Below are 25,078 nucleotides of genomic sequence, written 5' to 3' on the forward strand. Positions count from 1 at the left end.
TTGGTGGATTCTCTCAGAAAACTAGTCAGATCACGAATTTCGGCGGATTATATATAAAACGTTAAGCATTCAGTTATAAATTTCAGTATAATACCGTAGCGAAGCACGGGTATCTTGATAGTTATATATATATAGATAAGAGTCGAAAGAGTGTTTAATTGATTAAATGTGGTTTAGTCCCACCAGACCATACAAAGATAGTCATTGTAAACAATATCAGGCCCTACCAAATACAACGAAATAAAGTGCAGATGCTAATAAAAGTTGAATACAGCGCCTTGTAATGGAATCTTTTAAAATAGTAAGTTTCCAGACACCAAACGATGAAGGACTGGCCCTCTAATGGTTCCACCTGGAAAAGAAAGAAAATGAGTTGATGAAGCTAATGTGTTGTGAGTGAATAATAGCATATCGTCATATTAAACCTAGAGATCCTTTTATTTCTAGACTCCAAATAAAATTAAAATTTTCATTTTACGGTAACAAATTTGCTGCTCAGGATTATATTAACTCATTCCTGGTTAGTATATTCTGAGTATAATTTACGAATAGTTTATACAAGGACTTCATTTGAATTTTAATTATGGTAAGTAGTTCATTAATTAGAACCGACGCATAACTGTCCACATTACGTCAAATGAGCAGACTCTCAGTTAAAACGAACGCCTGTAATTGTATAATACTTGTGAAGAACATGATTGGCCTAAAGACTCCCCTTTCGTAGTAGAAATGTTGTCACTAATTAAGCACGTGATAAAGCAGACGTCCCTCTTCTCGGTGGCTGTGAAGGACCACCATGCTCCGTGCATGGACATCTGAGAGGAGAGCAGGGTATCAGCCACATCCTTGGCTGAATAGTCAGCGTAGTGGCCTTCAGTTCAGAGGACCCCGGGTTCGAATTACGGCCGAGTCGGGGATTTTAACTTTATCTAGTTAATTCTGCTAGCTCCGAAGCATCGGTGTTCCTTTCTTTTTTTACAATATGCTTTAAGTCGCTCCGACATAGATAGGTCTTATGGTGACGATGGGATAGGGAAGGGCTAGGAGTGGGAAAGAAGTGGCCGTGGCCTTAATTAAGGTAGAGCCTGGTGTGAAAATGGGAAACCACGGAAAACCATCTTCAGGGCTGCCGACAGTGGGGTTCGAACCCACTATCTCCCGAATGCAAGCTCATAGCTGCGCGCTCCTAACCACACAGGTAACTCGCTCCGTAAATGCGAAGAAGAAGAAGAAGAAGAAGAAGAAGAATAAGAAGGTGAAATCCCTTAGCTCGGGGACTGAGTGTTTGTTTTCTTCTCAATACATATCTCTTCATCTACATACAGCACATCACATTACCAATCACCACATAAACATGTAATAGTGAATACATCCCTCCACATAGGATCGGCGTCAGGAAGGGCATTCCGGCGTGAAACTGGGCCAAATTGAAATGAAGTACCAAATACATGAAACTGAGTAAGAAAAAGAAGAAGAAGAAAGATCAGCATTAGCAGAAGAAGAAGAAGCAGCTAATTTATTAGTTTCTAGATCCTATACTTTCAACTCACTCTAAATTCATTTGTTCCAAGAAAAGTGGAGGAGTAACATTTGCTTGCAGCTGCCTGCTAAATCGCTTGTAACTGAGGAGTGTCTGTTCAGAAGGTGCTATTTCCACCTCCGATTTTTTAAAGTAAGTTATTTCATCCACATGCACTGCAGTAATTGAATACTATCGAACGCCATCCAGGCCAGAAAGTTGTAATTCCTTTAAAGGTTTTTTCGTTTTACAAGTTGCTTTACGTCGCACCGACACAGATAGGACTTACGGCGACGATGGGATAGGAAAGACCTAGGAGTGGGAAGGAAGCGACCGTGACCTTCAATTAAGGTACAACCCCAACATTTATTTGCCTGGTGTGATAATGGGAAACCACATAGAAGCATGTTCAAGCCTGTTGACGGTGTGGTTCAAGCCCACCATATCCCAAATGCAAGTCATGACTCAAACTGCGCAGCCAATTCGCTCGGTGCAGTGAATAATAAGGGACTCCACTGCAAAACTTACTTAGAATGAAATCACAAATCCTCAGTAGGATGCTAAAGTGATGAGGAAGTTGGGAACAGTTCAGGAGATGGACAAACAATGGTTTCCTTGCGAATGGAAGACAGAGATGGACAAAGTCATGAAAAGTTCGTCGTCTTTGCCTTTCCGGACATCATAAACCAAAGGAATATCCTTGACACAAGAAGGGGGACCCGTTCTTGTCTGTGTGGAAAGTACGTATTATACGAAAGTAAGCATGGCCATCAGAACAAAAACAAACAAACGTCATGGCACTTAAGCCCTGAGTCGTCTTGGCCTACCAAACGATCGCTGCTCAGCACATTCATGTAGATTATGAAGTGACACGTGGTCAGCGTGTCGAAACCTCTCATCTTTATTCTTGGTTTTCTACTTGAGGACTGTTATCTCATCGTCAGATAGCTTCCTAGTTATCGTTCTCACGTAGACTGAGTAACATAGAACCATCCCTCAGACACAGATTAAAATCCCTGTCCTGGCCGGGAATCGAACACGGGCCCTTTGAGTAAGAGGAAGGCTCGCTACCCTTAGCCTGTGGGGCCGGCTGAACATGTCACAACATTTAGAAAAAACGAAAGGTGTATACGGCTTTATCACTTGAGAGAAATCTAATTTGCTTTGCTGATTCAGAAGCAGAATTTCCAGTATAAGAAGCTGTTGTTGGGGAAAGAACCTTCAGAGATTTACGGAGGGAAGATACTGATTTGAAGAATTAACGTGAAGTTGTAGGTAGAACGGCGGCGTCTTCAGGCGACGAACTTTTTGAAGCTGCTTGTGAAGCTCGTGATTAGCATTCCCAGATTTTGTTAGAAGATGATCGATGTGTATAACAATGTCAAAAATATAGGGAATAGTCGGTCTATGAAACGAGTATAATGAAACAATTAAGTATTTATACCTCGGAAGTAGATAGAATGAATTTCATGAAAGTCTGAAATCTACTAACAAGAATTATTGTAGGAAAATTACACATGGGTACGAAAATCCAATTGTGCACTTATCGCATTTTGTTCCGCACCCCCTCGTATTTTGGTCATACTGAAGTGTGCAGAACAAGTCACGTGACAATATTTGACCGTTGAACAATAACGTGTATGGACATCTCCTTAATCTTAATCAAGTGAGAACCTCCATTTTGTTTCTGCGTTTGATAAACACTGTACAGTGTGCTTAACGAAATAGCGTACTCGAATTTGAACAACATAGCTCGAAATTTACGACATACTTTTACAGGAAAGGCTGATGTTTTATGTATATATGGAGATGCAGTGGATGCTGCTAATGATATAAAGAGCGATGTGTCTGATAATTGGAACCGATAGTGAGCAGTCAGTCTTGAAAGTGAGACTGTTGATGGCGACAAAACGTACCATCATAGCAAAGGGACTGCCGGGAAGAGTGGCTCAGACGGTTGAGGCGCTGGCCTTCAGATCCCAACTTGGCAGTTTCGATCCAGGCTCAGTCCGGTGGTATTTGAAGGTGCTCAAATACGCCAGCCTCGTGTCGGTAGATTTACTGGCACGTAAATGAACTCCTGCGGGACTAAATTCCGGCACCTCGGCGTCTCCGAAAACCGTAAAAGTTTTTAGTGGGACGTAAAGAAAATAACATGTATTATTATTATTATTATTATTATTATTATTATTATTATTATTATTATTATTATTATTATTATTATTTAAAGAATTCTTCCATTTAAGTGATCACTTGAGTGTCTTGAGAAACGAAATGTTATTATTACCGGGCATAAAATGGTAAGAAATATTCCGGATTAACTGGTGACGTGGGGATTTTTATAAGAACTAAACTATATACTGTATGTATAAAAAGGTAGGCGAGTTTTTAAAAAGTATAATTTTTAATTAGCTGGTGTACGGCTGCGATAACTAATTAATAATATGTTCTTATGTGGAGGAAATAAAAAATATTCGTTGTCATTATCTAATTTCAATCAGTACTTAGAGATTATTTTTAGATGGGTCATTTCCACCTGATAAACGAGAAAAATTTACCATGCCAGCTGAGGATTAATAGCAATAACAAATGCTGTTGATATTGCGAGTACTGATACTGAATAAACATTTCAGTTCTTACTGTATTGCGATTTGGCCGACTCGTTGGATGAATGGTCAGCGTACTGGTCTTCGGTTCAGAGGGTCCCGGGTTCGATTTCCGGCCGGGTCAGGGATTTTAATCGCTTCTGATTAATTCTTCTGGCTCTGGAACCGGATGTTTGTGTCCATCCCAACACTCTCCTCTTCATATTCAGACATCATACCACACTACCAACCACCACGGAAATAGTGATTTACATCCCTCCACACAGGGTTGGCGTCGAGAAGGGCATCCGGCCGTAAAACAGGTCCAAATCCACATGTGCGACGCAGTTCGCATCCGCGACCCCACAGGTGTGGGAAAAAGCGGTAGGAAAAGGAGACGAAGAGGAAGAAGAAGAAGAAGAAGACTATTGTGATTTCTCGGGCGGAGTGGCCGCGCGTGTTATCGTGCTATGGCTTGGGAGGTAGGCTCTGCATTCGGGAGACGCGTGTGTTCGAGCCCCACCTTCGGCTGCCCTGAAAATGGTTTTCTGTGGTTTCCCGTTTTCACATCCAGGCAAACGCCGGGAAAGTTACTATTCATAGGCCAAAGCCGATTCCTTCCACCTTCTTACCCATTTTCATTCACCATCATTCATTTCATGTTCATTAGCTCCTCAAATAAGGCTAGCGTCAGGAAGGGCATCCGGCCGTAAAATATGTCATATAAATTCATCTCATGCCAGACCCCATATCAAGAAGCGGGACTGAGGTGTGGAACATTGTGTAATCTGTCATGGTTCATGTGTATATTTTTGATACTTGGTCCTGACCATCACAGGCTTATAGGACTTCTGGTTCTCATTTCATTTCAATGCATGCTTTATCAGTCCAGGAATTTCTTGCAAAAAACACAAAGTTACAGCTATTCCCCATCATCCATATTTTTCGGATGTGTAACCGTGCGATTTCTTTCTTTTTCTCGGGGTGAAAACAACGCGCTAAGTGGAAGGCGGCATTTCGACACTGCAGGTATCCAGGAGACGGTCACATATGAGCTGAAATGTACACCAGAAGCAGTTTTATCTAGGCTACTTACAAAACTTTTCGAAACGTTGGCAGCACTGTGTGTTTAATACAAATGTTGATATTTCTGAATATTGGATTACATTTTAAAACATAAATATGATCTCTATGAACCTCGTGACATTAGTACTGACGGAAAATGGATCAGGACCTCTGATAGGAACTCAGGAAATTGCCGTCAAAGTTCCACAAGTAACAACTCATCTACTATTATTGCTATTCACTTAACTTTCTACTTAACTCCACTGGTTGGTCTATAGTGCGCTTCTGCCTTAAGACAGTACACTCGGACAGGTTTGTCCTGAAATTAATTTCAACCGTTTCTACCCCGCGATGTTGCCTATTTCCCGATAATCCTAAGTGATAAATCTAATACGCGTAAAATGATTGCGTTGCCTTATAGAGAATTTTCTGCTCTTTCTGATGATGTCATATGTAAAGCCATAAATATTTAATAAAAGATCTATTCACAATTACGTTATTTGATGTGGATAACTTATCACGCGATAGACAAATAACCACTGATCAAAACAGATAAGTATTCTATTTCCCTGGACAGAAAGAGGTTATAAACATGTAACTTAACTTATAAATAAATAACTTATCACGCGGTAGATAAATAATCAATGATCAAAACAGATAAATAAAACAGATTTCCCTGTACAATACATGAGAAGAAAGCTGTATTTAAACGAAATAAGTACTGCTTGAAAAATCTCGGATGGTTACACAAAACAGTTAAGTAGCGAGTAACCTATTTTGTTATTGATTGTACGTTGGTGGCTAAGCAAGAAGAAATTATTATTATCATCTGAAATGGTTTTCAAGATAAATAAGAGCTTGGTATCAGCATTCAGAAGTTATCGAACTTTTTCTCAGCGCTGCATGTAGGAGTGACTCAAAACCGAGACAGATATGATAAATACGTCATGGACGGGATGGCTAATTCAGTAGGAAAACATGTTTTTCGCTTTTCACCATACCACTGCGAAGTTAATCATATCGAAATGATATCGGAGACGTGAAGTCCTATATAAAAAGGATATGATTCCGAAAAATAAATTAAATGAGGAATTTAATTTCGGCTGCATACCAGCACGTGACAATACAAAATTGCGGAAACTACGTGGATCACACAAAGAAAATCGAAAGTGATCTCTGGAAAGCAGAAGAGATTCGAGATGACAAGGAAAATGTTTTGATCCATTTTTCATCTTCATCGTCATAATCATCTTCTTTTTCTTCTTTTGATGCATACCAACTGATTCCGATTCGGCTGAACCTCGTCCATCCAGGGACACGGAGGAATTTATGGATGGACTAACACCATTACCTGAGAATGGACAGACGTCAGGTAGACGCACCAGTAGCTCACACTTTCATAATTTTTTTGACATAATCCAGCCGGAAAAAGTCACACATTATCTTTATGATGTACCATGAGATAAATCACGTTTTGCCCAACATGATCCATAAAACGAAAATATTCATGTGATCAATAACAATAATTATCCTTTAAAATTAATTTTTAAAATTTGTGTTTTCGTACCTGTAGCTGACAGGTCTGTTTTCCTAATGCTGACACTTTTTATACCTATAGCTATCACAGATTACAATGTGTGATACAACTAAATAAATTACCCTTTAATCAACTAATAATTGTTTATTAAGTTACAGCTTAAACATTATAAGCAGGATACTTCCCAATAGCCTTGTACATACGAGTGGATTTTGATACTCTGTATTTTGAAGCTGCCGTATTTACTGGCATAACTCATTTCACCTCATCCATTTTATATCACCACCTGAAAGATATGTGCGACAATTTTTTTAAAAAATTACACACCATGTATGAGCTTTGTGTTATGGTTTAAATCAACTGCCTACGCCTGACACGTGGGGTCACCTTCAGATTCCCTTATTGGTGAATCACATCTCTGTGGGGTCAGGTATGATGTGAGATGAATCTTCGTAGTGAGTTTTTACGGACGGATGCCCTTCCTTACGTCAATCTCATCGAAGGAGTAAATGAGATGAAATGAATGACGTGATATACGGTAGTAGAACGGGAGAGGGTGAAAACCAGTGCCGACACATAGCCTACTCCTGTCGAATAGCAACAAGGGGTCTGCTCAAGGCTCCACGACCCCATCCAACGGACGAATCACCATCAACAACGTAATAAGCCCTCACTCCATATGAGCACTGTGGAGAGGTTTGGAAATTAATCAAGGCGTTGGCACGCAATCTAGGGATTAGAAATAATTGTATAACACCACCTCCCCTACCCTGCTGCCCACATTCTCATAGTGGTTTTTTTTCGACCAACGGGACTCGAACCGGCTAACCACGGTGTCAGACCGTACAGACTTGATTTTTTAACGACCATGGCCACAATCTATATAAATAAAATTGTAGGGGGTCCGCTGTCTGTAATTTCTTTTGTTTTGCCAATTTTTCAGATATTTATCCGTTTTAGGTCAACTCAAGACCGAATCGGTGGTTTTTACGTTTCGTGTCTGTTTGTTTGTCTGTTTGTCTGTCTGTCTGTCTGTTTGTCTGTCTGTTTGTCTGTTCCACCATCACGTCGAAACGGCTAAATAGATCTCAACCAAACTTCATATTTAGAGTATACTCATCCCGGGGAAGGTTTCTATGTGCATATCATTTTAAAATCTTTGAATACACGGGGGGTTCATAGGAAAACCAGAATGGTTTTTCCACCATCACGCCGAAACGGCTGGATAGATCTCAACGAAACTTCATATTTAGAGTACACTCATCCCGAGGAAGGTTTCGATATGCATATCATTTTAAAATCTTTGAAAACACGGGGGGTTTATAGGAAAACCAGAATGGTTTTTCCACCATCACGTCGAAACGGCTGGATAGATCTCAACCAAACTTCATATTTAGAGTATACTCATCCCGGGGAAGGTTTCAACATGCATATCATTTTAAAATCGTTGAATAGACGGGGGGTTTCTAGGAAAACCAGAATGGTTTTCCTTCATTTTCTCTTGTACTATTGATTTTCTGTAAACTTTGTTTACCGTACGTGAAACGTCTCTTCATTATAAACAACTTTCGTTATGTTCATAATTTACCTTACTCTTCACATGACGGAGAAATTTACAATTTTCCGCTGGCATCATGCTGTGCATTGAGTGACCGACAGACCGACAACGAACCTACAGGTTACCATGGCAACGTCTCTGACTGCATGCCAGCAGGGAAGTAACGTATTGCCATTTTCCTCATCATGCTTTTAAATTCGTGGTTGTTCCTTGGGTAGAAGGCAAGAAAGGCGTCAATCGCCCTATGTGCGGGATATTGGCGGAATATCGTTGGACGTTATAACCGCCCTCGAATAGATTAAGTAATAACACCATTAGTCATCTTCTTATTATTTGTTTACCTAAGAATCCCTGGACCTAAATTTCTCCTCTGTTACCGCTTTATTATATCCATAACTCACACTAGCATAATTTATTGAGGGGCATTTGATTTTCCAATACATTAACTTGGCATTTACATATTTGTCTTTATCCGGCTGTCCTCAGTTATAATCCATTTTCTATTACTTTCAACTTTCTTAACTGTATTATTTTCTTCCTTAATTACGCCGTATGTATGTGCTACAAACTACTGGATGTATTTCCACCAAGACTCATATTTAGAATACACCTGTCCTTGATAGGTTTTAGGGCAAATATTGTTTCTAAATCCCTGAACTGACTGGGGGTTTATACGAAACCGAAACAGCGATTTTGCACTTCCACAAAATATACACAACCAACGTTAATTTAAATCTACATGCCTTGGTAGAAATTAATTTGTAAACCTTTTTTCTCATGTGCATCATTTTGATACGAGGATTAATAAGGTAGATATCATTAACGGACCGTTTTTCTGTACAAGTCCCATCGGACTTAACTCACGAGCGGGTGCATGTAAAGCTTATTCCTTACAACTTGAAAACTACTGAAGACATTCGAACCAAAATTTATATTTAGTATCCACCTGTCCAAAGGTAGGTTTTAAACGTAAATAACATTTCATGTTCCGGAATGGACTGGCGGTTTATAGGGAACCGAAATGGTGATTTTACTCTTCCACAATATATACAGAACAAGACCAACCTGACTGGAAATCGACCAAACGTGATGGAATTCCACCTCTAAACCTTTTTTATCATGTGCATTTTTTCGTCAGGAGGATTAATAAGGGAGATATCATGAATGGTCAGTTTTGCAGGTTAAGTCCAGCGAACATAGCCCAAAAGGTGTTTTACATGGAGCAGATTCCTTATCTATATAAATCAAATCGTAACGACTGTGTGCCTCTACACTGACTATTTTGGCGAAATTTTCGTACAGCTTTCCGTTTAAGGGGTAATAATGACCATCTGCATAATTTTTGGTTTAGTTTCCTGAAAGTCCTAATTTTTACCCGCCTCGCCCAAAATCCAGATTGCGGCATAATCTGCCAGAAGGAAAAGAAGATAATTGAAATTTGACAAAATTATACGTTTTAGCCTGTAACGAACGGAAAACATCCAAGTTCATTAAATTTTTCACTTTTTATCCCCGAAGAATATCGAAATATGCAGGCAATTTTAATGATGGTGCAGACCTTCGGAAATTCCTATCACATAACAGATTGCACAATCTCCGTTCAATTTGGAATGATCTACAACCTTGGTCTTACGACTTTTTGCCGTATCTGTATCCCTTTTACGTTTGATTTTTCTCTATTAATCGATGTTAAGTCAATTTGGAATTTTCATATGCATAATTCATATTTTCGAGTACTTATATGAAATACAGAATCATCAAACTCTTCACGAAAATTGGCCCACCCAGTAGCCATATGTGAGCCAAATGCTATGTATGTAGCTGTCACATAATTATCCGAAAAGTAATGTAATGTGAGATAATCTTACAAAAACGTTACCCTGTTCCACGTTTTTAACTCAATCTGACCCAAGAATAAATGGCATATCATAGGACCAGCCATTTAGGCCACTAAATCCGGCGTGTCTGATGGTATAATCCTTTGTCGATATGACGTACGTTTAGTAGCAGTTAATCTGTAAATGAAGGTCTTCAATATTGTAAACACGCATATACTTTCGTATGTCGATCTATATATATTCACTGATGTCGATTTATAGCGATCGAGAAAGGGTGGGTCTGCTATTGTAATCAGTACTCCCCACACCGACTTTGACTGGCAGTATGAAAGGGTTCCTTCTCCAACTCCTGTATAACTGTCGTTAGTAAGGAAGGCCTACAATTGTAATGAATAGTTCACTTCTCGATTTGACTTGCAGAAGGCAAGTGAGCATGCAGTTTTGTTTAAAACTCCCCTACCCGATTGTATTTGGCAGTAGGCAAGGGTGCCCGCCATTATAAAGAAATGTCCTCATCTAAAATGTGACTGGCATAAGGCATAGTGGCCTGCTATTTTGATGGAAACTCACCAGCTTGGTGTGACTGGCAGTAAGCTGGCTGGAAAATGGGCCTGGCATTATAATGATAACTGCACAACTCAATTTCGAGTGATAGTAGGGTAATTGCCTGCCATTATAATAAAAACTCCTCAACTGTAATCTCTCTGGAAGTAGGAAACGGGGGCTGCCATTTTAACGAAAACTCCCCAAATCGATTCCGTCCGCGTAGTAGGCAATGGGGCCTGCAATTATAATGTAAACTTCCCAACTCGATTGTGAATGGCAGTAGGCAAGTGAGCCTGCCGTTATATCACAAATCCATAACAAACACTTTACATTGGAAACAACGTACGGGGACCTCCCCATGCTCTTTCTCGGATAACGCTAAGAGACATGCAATTTTAAAACAATCTTATTTACTGCATGTACACTATTTACTTCTATATTCGAATACAATGTAGAATACCGTAGCGAAGCACGGGTACATTCGCTAGTATCTAATATAAACTGAATGTTTCTAATTCGAAACAGACCAAAATAAGTCTTTTCCATATGCTGACACAAGTGCCAAGTATAGGTATATGGTGACTGACCCTCCATAATTTATGTGATAACTTTCACTTCAGCCACCATATAGAATTTATACACATTCATTGAGCCTACTATCAAACACCGACTCAACTTTCGGAAGCCAATAAACAAAATATGTCTTACTTATTTGCACTAACCTCATAAAAATAATAAGGTTCACTCCAAACTTTGTTTTTTGATGCTCCCCTCCATGCAAAGGACTTGAAGATCTGGATCATAACTTTCATTACTGCGAACTCATTTTTTCTTCCAAAGAGAAATTGTTAAACGAAAATCTGAAGCAGAAAGAAATTATGAGTGCAGAAATTCTCATTTCTTACATCTTAAGTTGGGCTGATGCAAAAAAGAATTAAGTATGAGTGCAAAAATTCTGTTTTTTTTACATCTTAAGTTAGGCTGTCAGCTATAGGTACAGGGTCAGGCATAGGTACATCTACCTTAAAGGTATTTAATACACTGCCGGAAAAAAATAGTACACCCTTTTAGAGTTTTCCAATTCACTCAAGGTTTATTGTTGAAACAGTGCATATAGAGTACATGAAATGATTTCATTTACAGATCAATAGGTCAAGCGGTACTGAGGTACCAGGTGTCACTCCATTCTGAAACACCCACATTAGTACGTGGTGTATCCTCCACGGGCGGCAATGCAGGCGCTGATTCTGGCATCCATTTGACCACACAGATGGCGAATACTGTCTTGGGATACATTATTCCACGCCTGTTCGACCTGTTCACGTAGTTCTGCAAGAGTTGTGGGTTGACGAGTCACACCTGTTAGGTTTCGTCCTATCATATCCCACACATGCTCAATGGGAGACAAGTCCGGAGATCGTGCTGGCCAGGGAATTTGCTGCACGTCTTGCAGGGCACGCTGAGTTTCACGCGCAGTGTGTGTGTGCGAGCATTATCCTATTGGTACAACACATCACCTTCCTGTTGCAAAAATGGCAAAAGAACGGGTCTTACAGCATTCTGCACGCACCGAGCGCTGGTCAGCGTTCCCTCCACAAATACCAAAGGTTAACAAGAGTTGTAGCTTATCGCACCGCAGACCATAAGACCTGGCGTGGGGCCAGTGTGTCTTGGACGAATGCACTCTACGAGACAGCGCTCGCCAGGTCTACGTCGTACGCGCAAACGACAATCACTTGCGTGCAGGCAGAATCTGCTTTCATCGCTGAAGACCACGGCCCGCTATTCCCTCTTCCAAGTGATCCTCTGACTGCACCAGTCGAGCCGTGCACGTCGATGCTGTGGCGTGAGTTGAGGACGGGCTAGAGGTGTGCGTGCCCGTAGTCCCACTGCTACTAACCGGTTGGCAACAGTTCGTGTTGACACTTCTGGTCTCACAAACCCTCTTATCTGTGCTGGGATAACTGTACAATCTGCCACTGCTGCCCCTACAATACGACGATTTAGGCGGACGTCTGTGCTGCGTGGACGTCTAGAACCTCATCTACGGGTGTGAGAATGTTCACGTGACCATTGCAACCAGCATCCTTGCACAACTGACGCAGCGCGTCCTACTTGTGTGGCAGTTCTCCGGAAGGACCATCCCGTCACTCGAAAGGCCACAATTTGGCCCCCTGTCAAACTCGCTCAGTTGGCTGTACGAAGCACGAGTGCGACTCCGTGGCACACGTTTACATCACACTGAGCCTTATGGCTGTAAACATTCCCTATTAAAGGGTACACGCAGATGGCGCTCTGGCAACTATGTCACTACACGACGTTGAAACCATTATCGGTACATCTACTATCCCCCACCCTGCCGTCATCGGATCAAAATCGACGTCGTCTTTCCAGGTGTACTGATTTCTTCCGGCAGTGTATATATATATATTTTTTGCTAGGGGCTTTACTTCGCACCGACACAGATAGGTCTTATGGCGACGATGGGATAGGAAAGGCCTAGGAGTTGGAAGGAAGCGGCCGTGGCCTTAATTAAGGTACAGCCCCAGCATTTGCCTGGTGTGAAAATGGGAAACCACGGAAAACCATCTTCAGGGCTGCCGATAGTGGGATTCGAACCTACTATCTCCCGGATGCAAGCTCACAGCCGCGCGCCTCTACGCGCACGGCCAACTCGCCCGGTAGTGTATATTTTAACGATTACTTTATTATTATTATTATTATTATTATTATTATTATTATTATTATTATTATTATTATTATTATTATTATTTGCGTATGGACCCTGTTGGATCACGCATTACATTTATGATTCGCCTTTCTAACAGACCATATTGCTTTCATTCTTTCACTGTGTGCCTGTTTTCTTTCTTCTGACCACTTAGTCCCCGATCTTTTAGGGACTTCATTCTCTGGCTTTACTACACAACTATATATCTCGTGACGGTAAATGTTTCTGTCCAGTATTTCTGATGGTTCTATCTGGGCCTTTTCCAGATAATTTTTAACATCTTGTATCCATGGCACGTTCTTCAGTTTTTCAGTATATGTCAAAATCTTGTGGGTTAGCCTTGAAGACGATAGTCTGTGAACGTGTCCATAGAATTTCAGTCTTCGTTTCCTGACGTCTGCGGCAAGGTTGGACAGTCTTTCCGTAGCTTTGCGTGATTTGAGTCGATACCCTTCTTCTTTTTTCTCTGGGCCCGGAATTTTCCTCAAGATCTTCCTTTCCTCTTTCAAGATTTTTTCCAGATTACCTTTATTATTAAGTACCAAGATTTCACTTGCATACTAGTGATGGGACATTCGATTCATTTTACTGAATTGATTCATTTGATTCCGTTCACGTTACTGAATCGATACCGTGATCCGATTCACGGCTCATTGGTCACCGCTCCTACTGCATCTGTGTATTATGTGCTGGTAAGACAGCAGCAACAGCATTCAGTGCTCGTAGCTGCCAGCTGGTCTTCATACTATGAACTCCTTTCTTAGAAAAAATGCTAGTTACTCTAATACATCGAAGGTTTCCGACGACGCAGGGTGGGAAAGGTTAGGATTAGGAAGGTAGCAGCCATGGCCTGAATTAAGGTACAGTCCCAGCATTTCCCGGTGTGAAAATGGGAAACTACGGAAAACTATCTTAACGGCTGCCGACGGTCGGATTCGAACCCACCATCTCCCGAATGCAAGCGCATAGCCACGCGATATTAACCGCACGACAACTCGTCAGTCATTTTTGAAAATATGTATTTTTATCAGCTGAGGATTTTTTAAATCGTCATATATTGTATAGGCTACCCGAGATGTACAGTAGCCCGCTGGTTTTCTGATTCAATATACTGTTACTACGTATTGCGTCTGTCCATATGATTGAAGTCTTGTGCAACGATGTGACATATGAACTGAGAGAATACTGAGCCGTTCTTCCCAATATAAAACAGGTACTTTTGAGTGGTCATGAGCATGACTCATAGTCACAGGGCAGGCTAGAGTCGAGTTTAATTGTCAAATGTCCACTAAGTTATAATACTAAGATTCATTAAACTAATAAATAGTATAACCTAATAGCCTACCTACTTACTAGCTACTTCAGAGTTATGTTGTGACTACCTCTTTAACACTGCAAATAAATCCATCTATTATTTAAACCTCCCTGTAAGAAGAGGACAGTGAATGCAAATGGGTATTATTTTCAAATGAGCTGAGCTCGAGAGTCCATTATAGCATACGATTCTTTCAGTGTAGCATGGCTCACTGTATGTCTCGCTGCAGTGAGCCGATAAGGAGCCGTGTGTATCTTGTGTCTCACTGAGCCGGCTCGTTCACGATTCTTTCGGTGTGCCATGGCTCACTGTATGTCTCGCTGCAGCGGAAGCTCGGCTCTCCGCGTGTCCAGTGAGCCGATAAGGAGCCGTGTGTATCATGTGTCTCACTGAGCCGCGCTCGTTCACGATTCTTCCGATGTGTCATGATTCACTGTCTCGCTGCAGCGGAAGCTCGGCTCCCCGTCAACGTCCAGTGAGTGCGCCACTCAGCACTGTCCACTGGGAGTAAGCTGAATCGTGTGCCGTGAGCTCGCCGTTCCTGTGAATCGATTCACTCGGACACTTGAATGAATCGATACACTGCTTCGAATCATGCATTCAGTAGCCAACACTATTGCATACAGCACTTCAGGTTTAATCACCATATTATAATGTTTGATTTTATTAATATAATGTACTGTATATTAGTGAACATATTATTATTATTATTATTATTATTATTATTATTATTATTATTATTATTATTATTATTATTATTATTATTATATTTCAATTTAAGAGCTACTTAAAAGCATTTAAACCGCGATCTGAACTTTTCCGTATCATACTTAAATAACTGTATGGTCGTTCGATTCGAAGGGGAAAGGCACGAGGCACAATAACGCGCAACAAACAAATATATCGGAAACTTAGAGGGTTTTCATTCCTGGCCTTGCACAATTTTGTATGTGCAGTGAATCTGGCATTGGTGCACCCCATTTAACGCGTACTGTTTTTTAAGGTAGAGACGCACAATAGTTCGGAAATCGATTCCGAGTTGGCTGCTTTAGATGACGAGGAATCATCACTCTCCCGCTCCAGGGAAATGATTACATACTGTAGTCAATAACCCTGGGCACGATTCCATTATTCTCTGAATATTCACACCCTCTTTTTCGGCACGCCTACAACATCCCTCCCAATCCGTTCTAGTAACCGCGGATATCGTGTCAAGTGGTATTTCTCGCAGTTTACTGGGGGATAAATTTCCATTATCGTTGTTTTCCTTTACCAGCCGTTAACTTTAGCCCACGCAAATTCTGAGGTGTTAAGTTCGATCGACTAATAGTCTGGCCCACAGATCGGAAGTAAGCATTCGTTCTGGAACACTAATATTTTGGCAGTTTTAGGTAATTTATATTTGTGCTTTTCTCCTCCAGGGTTCAGCATACAACTCATTCCTTACGCAGACACATTACCATAGACGATTGTACTGCACCTTGTTTACCTGTGTGGGGCGATAAGGGCGTACACTATTATGGTGGAAAGGATGTCAGACGCAAGTAGGTATCCTTTGGACCCACTTCTCAAAATTTACTCCATTCATTTGTTAATGATAATCATTAGACTTCTGCTACCTCCGACTTTACGTAGGGAAATTTACGAAATAGTCCACACTGCAAGCATGCACCATCATTAGCCTGGTAGGCCTACCGGAGTTTAATCTTGTTCGGACTCGCATTTCATCGTCAATTATTAAGTGAAGTCTTGTCCTTTTAAGATCCACCAAGGGTCGGTACATGCAGAGTGGGTCTCGGCTAATAAGAGACCACAGCTGGCCCCAACCGCCGGCTGTCCTGAGAATGCTTTTCCGTGGTTTTCCATTCTCCTCCACTGAGGCGAATTCCGGGACAGTTCCTAGTACAGGCCACGGCCGCCAACACCCTCACCTTCTCCGAGAATCTCCTTCACCGTAATAAATCTCCCATACTGAGAGATGGCGTTACCGTCTAAGGGGACCGCCTCTCCCCTTTAGGGGAGGAATGAAAACATTTTTTAGTAGTAGTAGTAGTAGTAGTAGTAGTAGTAGTAGTAGTAGTAGTAGTAGTCCACCAAGGGTCGGAAGTGTCGGTAGATGCAGAGTGGGTCTCGGCCCGTAAGTAGCCACGGCTGGTCCATGGTCCAACAGCTCTGCATTTTGACCGCCCAATCGAGCAGAAGAGGGGCAGCCACCGCTCTACCGTGGCTCTACACCTCTGCATTCGGGAAACGGGACAGGGCTGGACCCCACGGCTGGCCCCAACCGTCGGCTGTTCTGAGAATGGTTTTCCGTCGTTTTCCATTCTCCTGCACTAAGGCAAATGCCGGGACAGTTCCTAGTATAGACCTTCTCCGAGAATCTCCTTCACCGTAACAAATCTCCCGGCCTTAGAGACGGCGTCACCATCTAAGAGGCCCGCTTCTCCCTTCAGGGGAGGAATGAATGATAAATAATAGTGTTATTGAATTATCGTCCACCGAGCTCGATAGCTGCAGTCGCTATCGGGAGATAGTGGGTTCGAACCCAACTGTCGGCAGCCCTGAAGATGGTTTTCCGTGGTTTCCCATTTTCACACCAGGAAAATGCTGGGGCTGTACGTTAATTAAGGCCACGGCCGCTTCCTTCCCATTCCTAGGCCTTTCCTATCCCATCGTCGCCATAAGACATATCTGTGTCGGTGCGACGTAAAGCAAATAGCAAGAAAAAATAATAATAATAACGTCCCACTAACTACTCTTTTGGTTTTCGGAGACGCCGAGGTGCCGGAATTTATTCTCGCAGGAGTTCATTTACGTGCCAGTAAATCTACCGACACGAGGTGACGTATTTGAGCATCTTCATATACCACTGGACTGAGCCAGGATCGAACCTGCCTTGTTGGGGTCAGAAGGCCAGCGCCTCAACCGTCTGAGCCACTCAGCCCGGCAAGCAAATTGTATAATAATAATAATAATAATAATAATAATAATAATAATAATAATAATAATAATAATAACAACCCTGTGAACCATGTGATCCTGCCGCGGTGTGATCTGTCGAATGACCAGACTAACGAATGATTCATCGAAAGGGAGGTAGCAGCCACCAGAAGATCCAAGCAGTGGCAGTGATTAGAAGGAACTGCCCCCTCCCCGCACACCACCACTTTGTGGAGAAAATATTACATTTTTTCCATTTTAGCAGCCCGAAACGAATAATTATTAAGAAAAAAGCAATTCGTACAAACCCTGTTGTCTTATGAAGCCATTCTTTCCTTTAATTTCTTCAATTACGGTATTAAAAAGAATACTTGGCGGAAATACGCACAAAATGTCATTCGTCGCGGCTAACCGAAACGGCAGCGCCATTGCAAGTAGTCGAGACTCGCACAGCAGCTAGTACCATGTGCCGTGAGGAAGGGTAGCAGGGGTATAATTTTGCCAAGGTCTAGGACAATGACGTATGGTTCACCCTCTTACCGCGCGCATTCGTCAATCAGGCAGTCTCACTCAGTCAATTTATTTGTGCAGTTCTACCTAGTATCTGTTACTTTGTTACCTTGTTGTCAAATAGGCTACTACATGATCTTTAATCGTATAATCACGCCGTGCATCTATTTAATTGTAATACATGTGTAATTATTGTTCCTTTGGTGAACGTTTTATTCTATAAATTTGAATCAGGTCCGCCTCTGCGGTGTAGTGGTTAGTGTGATTAGTTGCCACCCCCGGAGGCCCGGGTTCGATTCCCGGCTCTGCCACGAAATTTGAAAAGTGGTACGAGGGCTGGAACGGGGTCCACTCAGCCTCGGGAGGTCAAATTAATAGAGGGGGTTCGATTCTCACCTCAGCCATCCTCGAAGTGGTTTTCTGTGGTTTCCCACTTCTTCTCCAGGCAAATACCGGGATGGTACCTAACTTAAGGCCACGACCGCCTCCTTCCCTCTTCCTTCCCTCTCCCTTCCAATCTTCCCATCCCCCACCTCGGCCCCTGTTCAGCATAGCAGGTGGGCCACCTGGGCGAGGTACTGGTCATCCTCTCCAGTTGTATCCCCTGACCCAGAGTCTGAAGCTCCAGGACACTGCCCTTGAGGCGGTAGAGGTGGGGTCCCTCGCTGAGTCCGAGGGAAAAACCAACCCTGGATGGTAAGTAGATTAAGAAACAAAGACAGAATATTGAATCAAAGTCTCAAAAAAAACCGATTAGGCCTATTAAGTTACTGCACTTAAGTTGGTAGACTTTGAACCTGTCGAAATTCGCTCTAAGAGCATAAAAAGTTACAATTTTGTACTTATTTTTTCAATTTTGATGTGACCTATTTCCCCCACCCCTCTCCCGCTATATCTCTCTAACTGGGAACTTTTTGTTGTCTACACATTTTTGCCCCCCCCCCCCCCCCACCTCACTTCCAATTCCCAATCGCCGCTACTGGTTGCAAGGGCGCTGGTTTGAATGATTGACTAATTTGGCCTTGTAATTATAATTAACACGGCTTAGCTATGTTGATACTGCTACACTGCTGAAAGCAACGGGAGACTACAACTGTAACTAACTCCCGAGGACATAGAACTCTCTCTGTATGAATGAATGAATAATGTGCTGATGCTGGATTCCGGGTAAAATATTCCGGAGATAAAATAGTCCGACTTTCAGATGTCCGGGTGGGGAGTACACGAAAGGAGGCATTCACCAGGAAGGTAAGGAGCGTGGAATGTTAGAAGTTTGAATCGTGGTAGGTTAGAAAATCTGAAGGGAAATATGGATAGACTAAAGGTAGAAGTAATTGATATAAGTGAAGTACGTTGGCAGGAAGAGCAGGATTTTTCGTCAGGCGACTGCAGAATCATCAAGAAAATAATAATAATAATAATAATAATAATAATAATAATAATAATAATAATAATAATAATAATAATAATAATAATAATAACTCAGAAAACTGATAAAACTACAGTAGTTAGTGGGACGTACAGCCAATAATAATAATAATAATAATAATAATAATAATAATAATAATAATAATAATAATAATAATAATAATAATAATGTTATTGGCTTTACGTCCCACCAACTACTTGGTTTTTGGAGACGCCGAGGTGCCGGAATTTAGTCTCGCAGGAGTTCTTTTACGTGCCAGTAAATCTACCGACATGAGGCTGACGTATTTGAGTACCTTCAAATACCACCCGAGTGAGCCAGGATCGAACCTGCCAAGTCGTGGTCGGAAGGCCAGCCAGCGCCTCAGCCCAGCAAACGAAAAAATCAAACAAGGGTATGCAGTAGTTGGTTCAATAATAATAATAATAATAAAGAATATAGGGCAGCGGATAAGATACTATGGCCATCATAGTGAACGGATTCGTATCTAAGGTGTTAAAAGCAGTCATACCCTGGGTATGTCTAGCAAAATTTCCGCGTCACAGTTTACTACCACCTTGTATCTTATGCAAGCTAGGACTACACATGCTTGAGCTGAAAACAGGGGCCAAGCCCGCAGTCAGTGATCTAACCAATAACAGAGTACTGTTTTAGAAGTGCGACCTAGTGCTGCACTCCTCTGAACAAGTGCCGGAGCTAAGGCGCGGGACATTACCAGTCCCAGCGATGGAATCTTCGCATTCGATGGAACAAGGAAAGCGTTTTCTGAGTTTGCATAATGAGTTGACAGGGATGATTAGCCCAGTCACTTAGCGAACCATTAGCATGCTTCGCCAAGCGTTTTAAACCCTCGAGCAGCGAGCGAGTCCTACACCCCACCCGTCGCTCCCCTGATCCCGAGTCCCGTTAATGCGCCCGTATTTTAATGAACGACTACCTTGAGAAGGGAGCAGCGAGGCCATCCTCTATCAGTTATAAAATAGCTTTCAAGATAAGAATATCGACCTTCATGTTAACTGTATTTACGGACCAGCAGATCTTAGCTGACATTTCAAGCGAAAGGCCGGGGAGGAAGGATGATGATTGTGCAGTGTGATGGCAGCTTCCACCAGTGGAGGGTTCAGTTTTGCTTCAATCCGCAAAACAATTCTGTGTGTTCCCACTTTCACCTCCGCAGAATTAAGACCACGGTCGCTTCCTCCCCAGTCCTAGTCCTAAGACTCGTTTGAGTAGGTATGGCCATAGGACGGTAGTCCGACATCTGTACTTCTTTCACTGTCCACATCCTCGTGCGGTCAAGAATGGAATCTGTGTCGCACATGCGGATTTGACCCAATTTTACGGCCAGACTCCCTTCTTGACGGCCATCGTATGTGAAGTCCGGCTCCATGGCTAAATGGTTAGCGTGCTGGCCTTTAGTCACAGGGGTCCCGGGTTCGATTGCTGGCAGGGTCGGGAATTTTAACCATCATTGGTTACTTTCGCTGGCACGGGGGCTGGGTGTATGAGTTGTCTTTATTCCCATTTCATCCTCATCACGACGCGAGGACGCCTACGGGAGTCAAATTGAAAGACCTGCACCTGGCGAGCAGAACATGTCCTCGGACACTCCCGGCATTAAAAGCCATACGCCATTTCATTTCATCGTATGTGGAGGGATCTATTCACTCTTGCGTGTTTTCTGTGGTAGTGTTGTGTTTTGTGTATGAATGAAGATCTGTGTATTAAGATGAACATAACGACCCAGTCCCCGAGCTAGAGGAATGAACCATACCCGGTTAAAATCCCTGACCCGGCTTGAAATCGAACCCCGGACTCTCTGAACTGAAGGCTTCAGTGGTAACCATTCAGCCGAGGAGCCGGAATGCAACTCACCTGTACATACACATTTATTTGACTCACTTTAATACAAAAGTTTAGCGTGGAGAGTAACGATGAGGGAAGGGGTGGAGCGTTCTAGCAAGGTAGTGAAATCAGGAGTCAGCTCAGAAATTCGTGGTTTGTGTCACGTTGGTAAATTAATATTCCCTGGCCTGTGGTCCAGTAGAATTTGAAACTCCTGACGTTTCAAGAAGAACTGTGTTCGAAGTTTTCAAGTCTCCGCGGTCTACATAGGTCAATCAATCAATCAATCAATCAATCAATCAATCAATCAATCAATCAATCAATCAATCAATCAATACTGATCTGCATTTAGGGCAGACGATCAGGTGGCAGATTCCCTATCTGTTGTTTTCCTAGCCTTTTCTTAAACGATTTCAAAGAAATTGAAATTTTGTTGAACATCTCCCTTGGTTATTCCAATCCCCAACTCCCCTTCCTATAAATGAATATTTGCCCCAATTTGTCCTCTTGAATTCCAACTTTATCTTCATATTGTGATCTTTCCTACTTTTAAAGACGCCACTCAAACTTCTTCGTCTACTAATGTCATTCCACGCCATTCTCCGCTGACAGCTCGGAAAATACTACTTAGTTGAGCAGCTCGTCTTCTTTCTCCCAGTTCTTCCCAGCCCAAACTTTGCAACATTTTTGTGACGCTACTCTTTTGTCAGAAATCACCCAGAACAAATCGAGCTGCTTTTCTTTGGATTTTTTCCAATTCTTGAATCAGGTAATCCTGGTGAGGTCCCATACACTGGAACCATACTCAAGTTGAGGTCTCACCATAGACTTACATGCCCTCTCCTTTACATCCTTACTACAACCCCTAAACAACCTCATAACCATGTGCAGAGATCTGTACCCTTTATTTACAATCCCATTTATGTGATTACCCCAATGAAGATCTTTCCTTAGCGCGCGGCTGTGAGCTTGCACCCGGGAGATAGTAGGTTCGAATGCCACTATCGACAGCCCTGAAGATGGTTTTCCGTGGTTTCCCATTTTTACACCAGGCAAATGCTGGGGCTGTACCTTAATTAAGGCCACGGCCGCTTCCTTCCAACTCCTAGGCCTTTCCTATCCCATCGTCGCTATAAGACCTATCTGTGTCGGTGCGACGTAAAACCCCTAGCATAAAAAGATACTTCCTTATATTAACACCTAGATACTTGCAATGATCCCCAAAAGGAACTTTCATCCCATCAACGCAGTAACTAAAACTGAGAGGACTTTTCCTATTTGTGAAACTCACAACCTGACTTTTAACTCCGTTTATCAACATACCATTGCCTGCTGTCCATCTCACAACATTATCGAGGTCACGTTGCAGTTGCTCACAATCTTGTAACTTATTTATTACTCTATACAGAATAACATCATCTGCAAAAAGCCTTACCTCTGATTCCACTTCTTTACTCATATCATTTATATATATAAGAAAACATAAAGGTTCAATAATACTACCCTGAGGAATTCTCCTCTCATTATTACAGGGTCTACAGGGTCCTACTCTAATTTTCTGAGATCTATTTTCTAGAAATATAGCAACCCATTCAGTCACTCTTTTGTCTAGTCCAATTGCACTCATTTTTACCAGTAGTCTCCCATGATCCACCCTATCAAATGCTTTAGACAGGTCAATTGCAGTACAGTCCATTTGACCTTCTGAATCCAAGATATCTGCTATATCTTGCTGGGATCCTTCAAGTTGAGCTTCAATGGAATAACCTTTCCTAAAAACGAACTGCCTTCTATCGAACCAGTTATTAATTTCACAAACATGTCTAATATAATCAGAAAGAATGCCTTCCCAAAGCTTACATACAATGCATGTCAAACTTACTGGCCTGTAATTTTCAGCTTTATGTCTATCACCCTTTCCTTTATACACAGGGGCTACTATAGCAACTCTCCATTCATTTGGTATAGCTCCTTCAACTGACTACATCGGGAGCTTCAAAAGCCCTTGTGCTGTAAACTGTGGAGTATTTAGAAAATGACTTTTAGTGGTCTTCAAATTTTCAAAACTGGGGTTTAAAGATATTTCACCAGACTCTACACGTTACTTCTACTCGTGAAATACCGTAGGTCATATTAATGTGAAATTGGCTTCCTGAGCCAAAGTTGGCCTGTGGTTGGCTAGCTGTTTCACATCCATTCCACTGCAAGTTAAAAACATCCAGTTGTCCATCCAACTAGATCGTGCTTAATGTAACTAACTTGGAGACACCGCGGGATCTAGTGTTGAGGCTCTTATGGGAAAGAGAAACTGAAGGGGATGTAACAAAAAACATATAAGCCATTTAGGCCTTTAAAATACTAGAAGGCCCGCTATCCGAAACCTCAGCACTACATGGTATAGAGTGGTTTACTGCATGCCGTTTGCGCCCTTTTGGCCTAGGCTGAGTGAACCCCAGGGCACTGTACCACTCCGAAGTGGAAGTCTTCCTGACGGGAAATCGAACCTCCGTCCTTCTAGTCCTTCTTGGTGAACCGAGTACACCTTTACTACTTCGGGTAGGTAAACACGACAACCCCTCCCCTTCTCCCCCACACTTCCAACTGTGTTTATGCCGCTATTGAGTGGTGTAGCATTTGTCCTGGTCTGTAGTAATCTCACTATTCCGCCCGTATTCCACGTGCTTATGTCCCCCTCCGTAGCGTAACAGTTAGTGCTATTAGCTGCCGTCCTCAGGGGCCCGGGTTCAATTCACGGTATTGCCAGATATTACAATGGTACATGCAGCTCACCTCCATTGGAGGTGTGCCTGAAAAGAGTTGCACAACCTCCGGATGAGGACACGAGTTTAATCTATACTATAAATTCATTTTAAAATGTTAAAAACAAATTATGATACTTTACATTTTCAGTTAAATTACATTTCACGTTAATTTTAAATTATATTAAACTTATTTTTAATTTTAAGTAGTTATAATGTTCTGTTTACACAGGTGTACAATTATATGGTTTGGCATAATAGCAGGCTTCATAGCCTGAGCCCCGCCATGTACAGAAAGACATAAATAAATAAATAAATAAATAAATAAATAAATAAATAAATAAATAAATAAATAAATAAATAAATAAATAAATAAATAAATAAGGAACTCCACCATATAATTGAATATTTGTGCACAAACCTGTGGCACTGGAAGGAAATTTAAGAAAGCAGCAAAGAATTCCCATCAACTTAATTATATGAATTTCTTGGATAAGTTATTTTCTTTATTTTCCTCACTCGTAAAATACGCCCCTGAATGTCATTACGTACAGTTGAAGTTGAAATTTGGTGAAATAAGTATTTCCAAATTTTATGCTAGGATATACAAAGAAAATGATGAAGAATATCTCTACGTTTAGAAACTTGAAATATACTAGAAATCTAGGTATCTAAATAGTTTTAGCATGACATTTAGCACAAGTGTTAAATTATTACATGAAAAAAGACCCTTGATAACCAAATTATCGGGCTAGTTGGCCGTGCGGTTAGAGGCGCGCGGCTGTGAGCTTGCATGCGGGAGATAGTGGGTTCGAATTCCACTGTCGGCAGCCCTGAATATGGTTTTCCGTATTTTCCCGTTTTTACACCATGCAAATGCTGAGGCTGTACCTTAATTAAG

At 41.8% G+C, this 25,078-nt stretch overlaps 1 protein-coding gene across 1 annotated transcript in view; it reads right to left on the minus strand.

Annotated features, from left to right (window-relative positions):
* Positions 1-25,078, minus strand: part of Lmx1a (LIM homeobox transcription factor 1 alpha) — a 275,615-nt gene that overhangs the window by 163,654 nt on the left and 86,883 nt on the right. Inside the window, exon 3 of the mRNA XM_068226504.1 lies at positions 19,070-19,096. Within this exon, the coding sequence (XP_068082605.1) occupies positions 19,070-19,096 (27 nt within the window). The remainder of the gene's footprint in view (positions 1-19,069; positions 19,097-25,078) is intronic.

This window comes from Anabrus simplex, chromosome 2 (assembly GCF_040414725.1).
Source record: "Anabrus simplex isolate iqAnaSimp1 chromosome 2, ASM4041472v1, whole genome shotgun sequence".
NCBI lineage: Eukaryota > Metazoa > Arthropoda > Insecta > Orthoptera > Tettigoniidae > Anabrus > Anabrus simplex.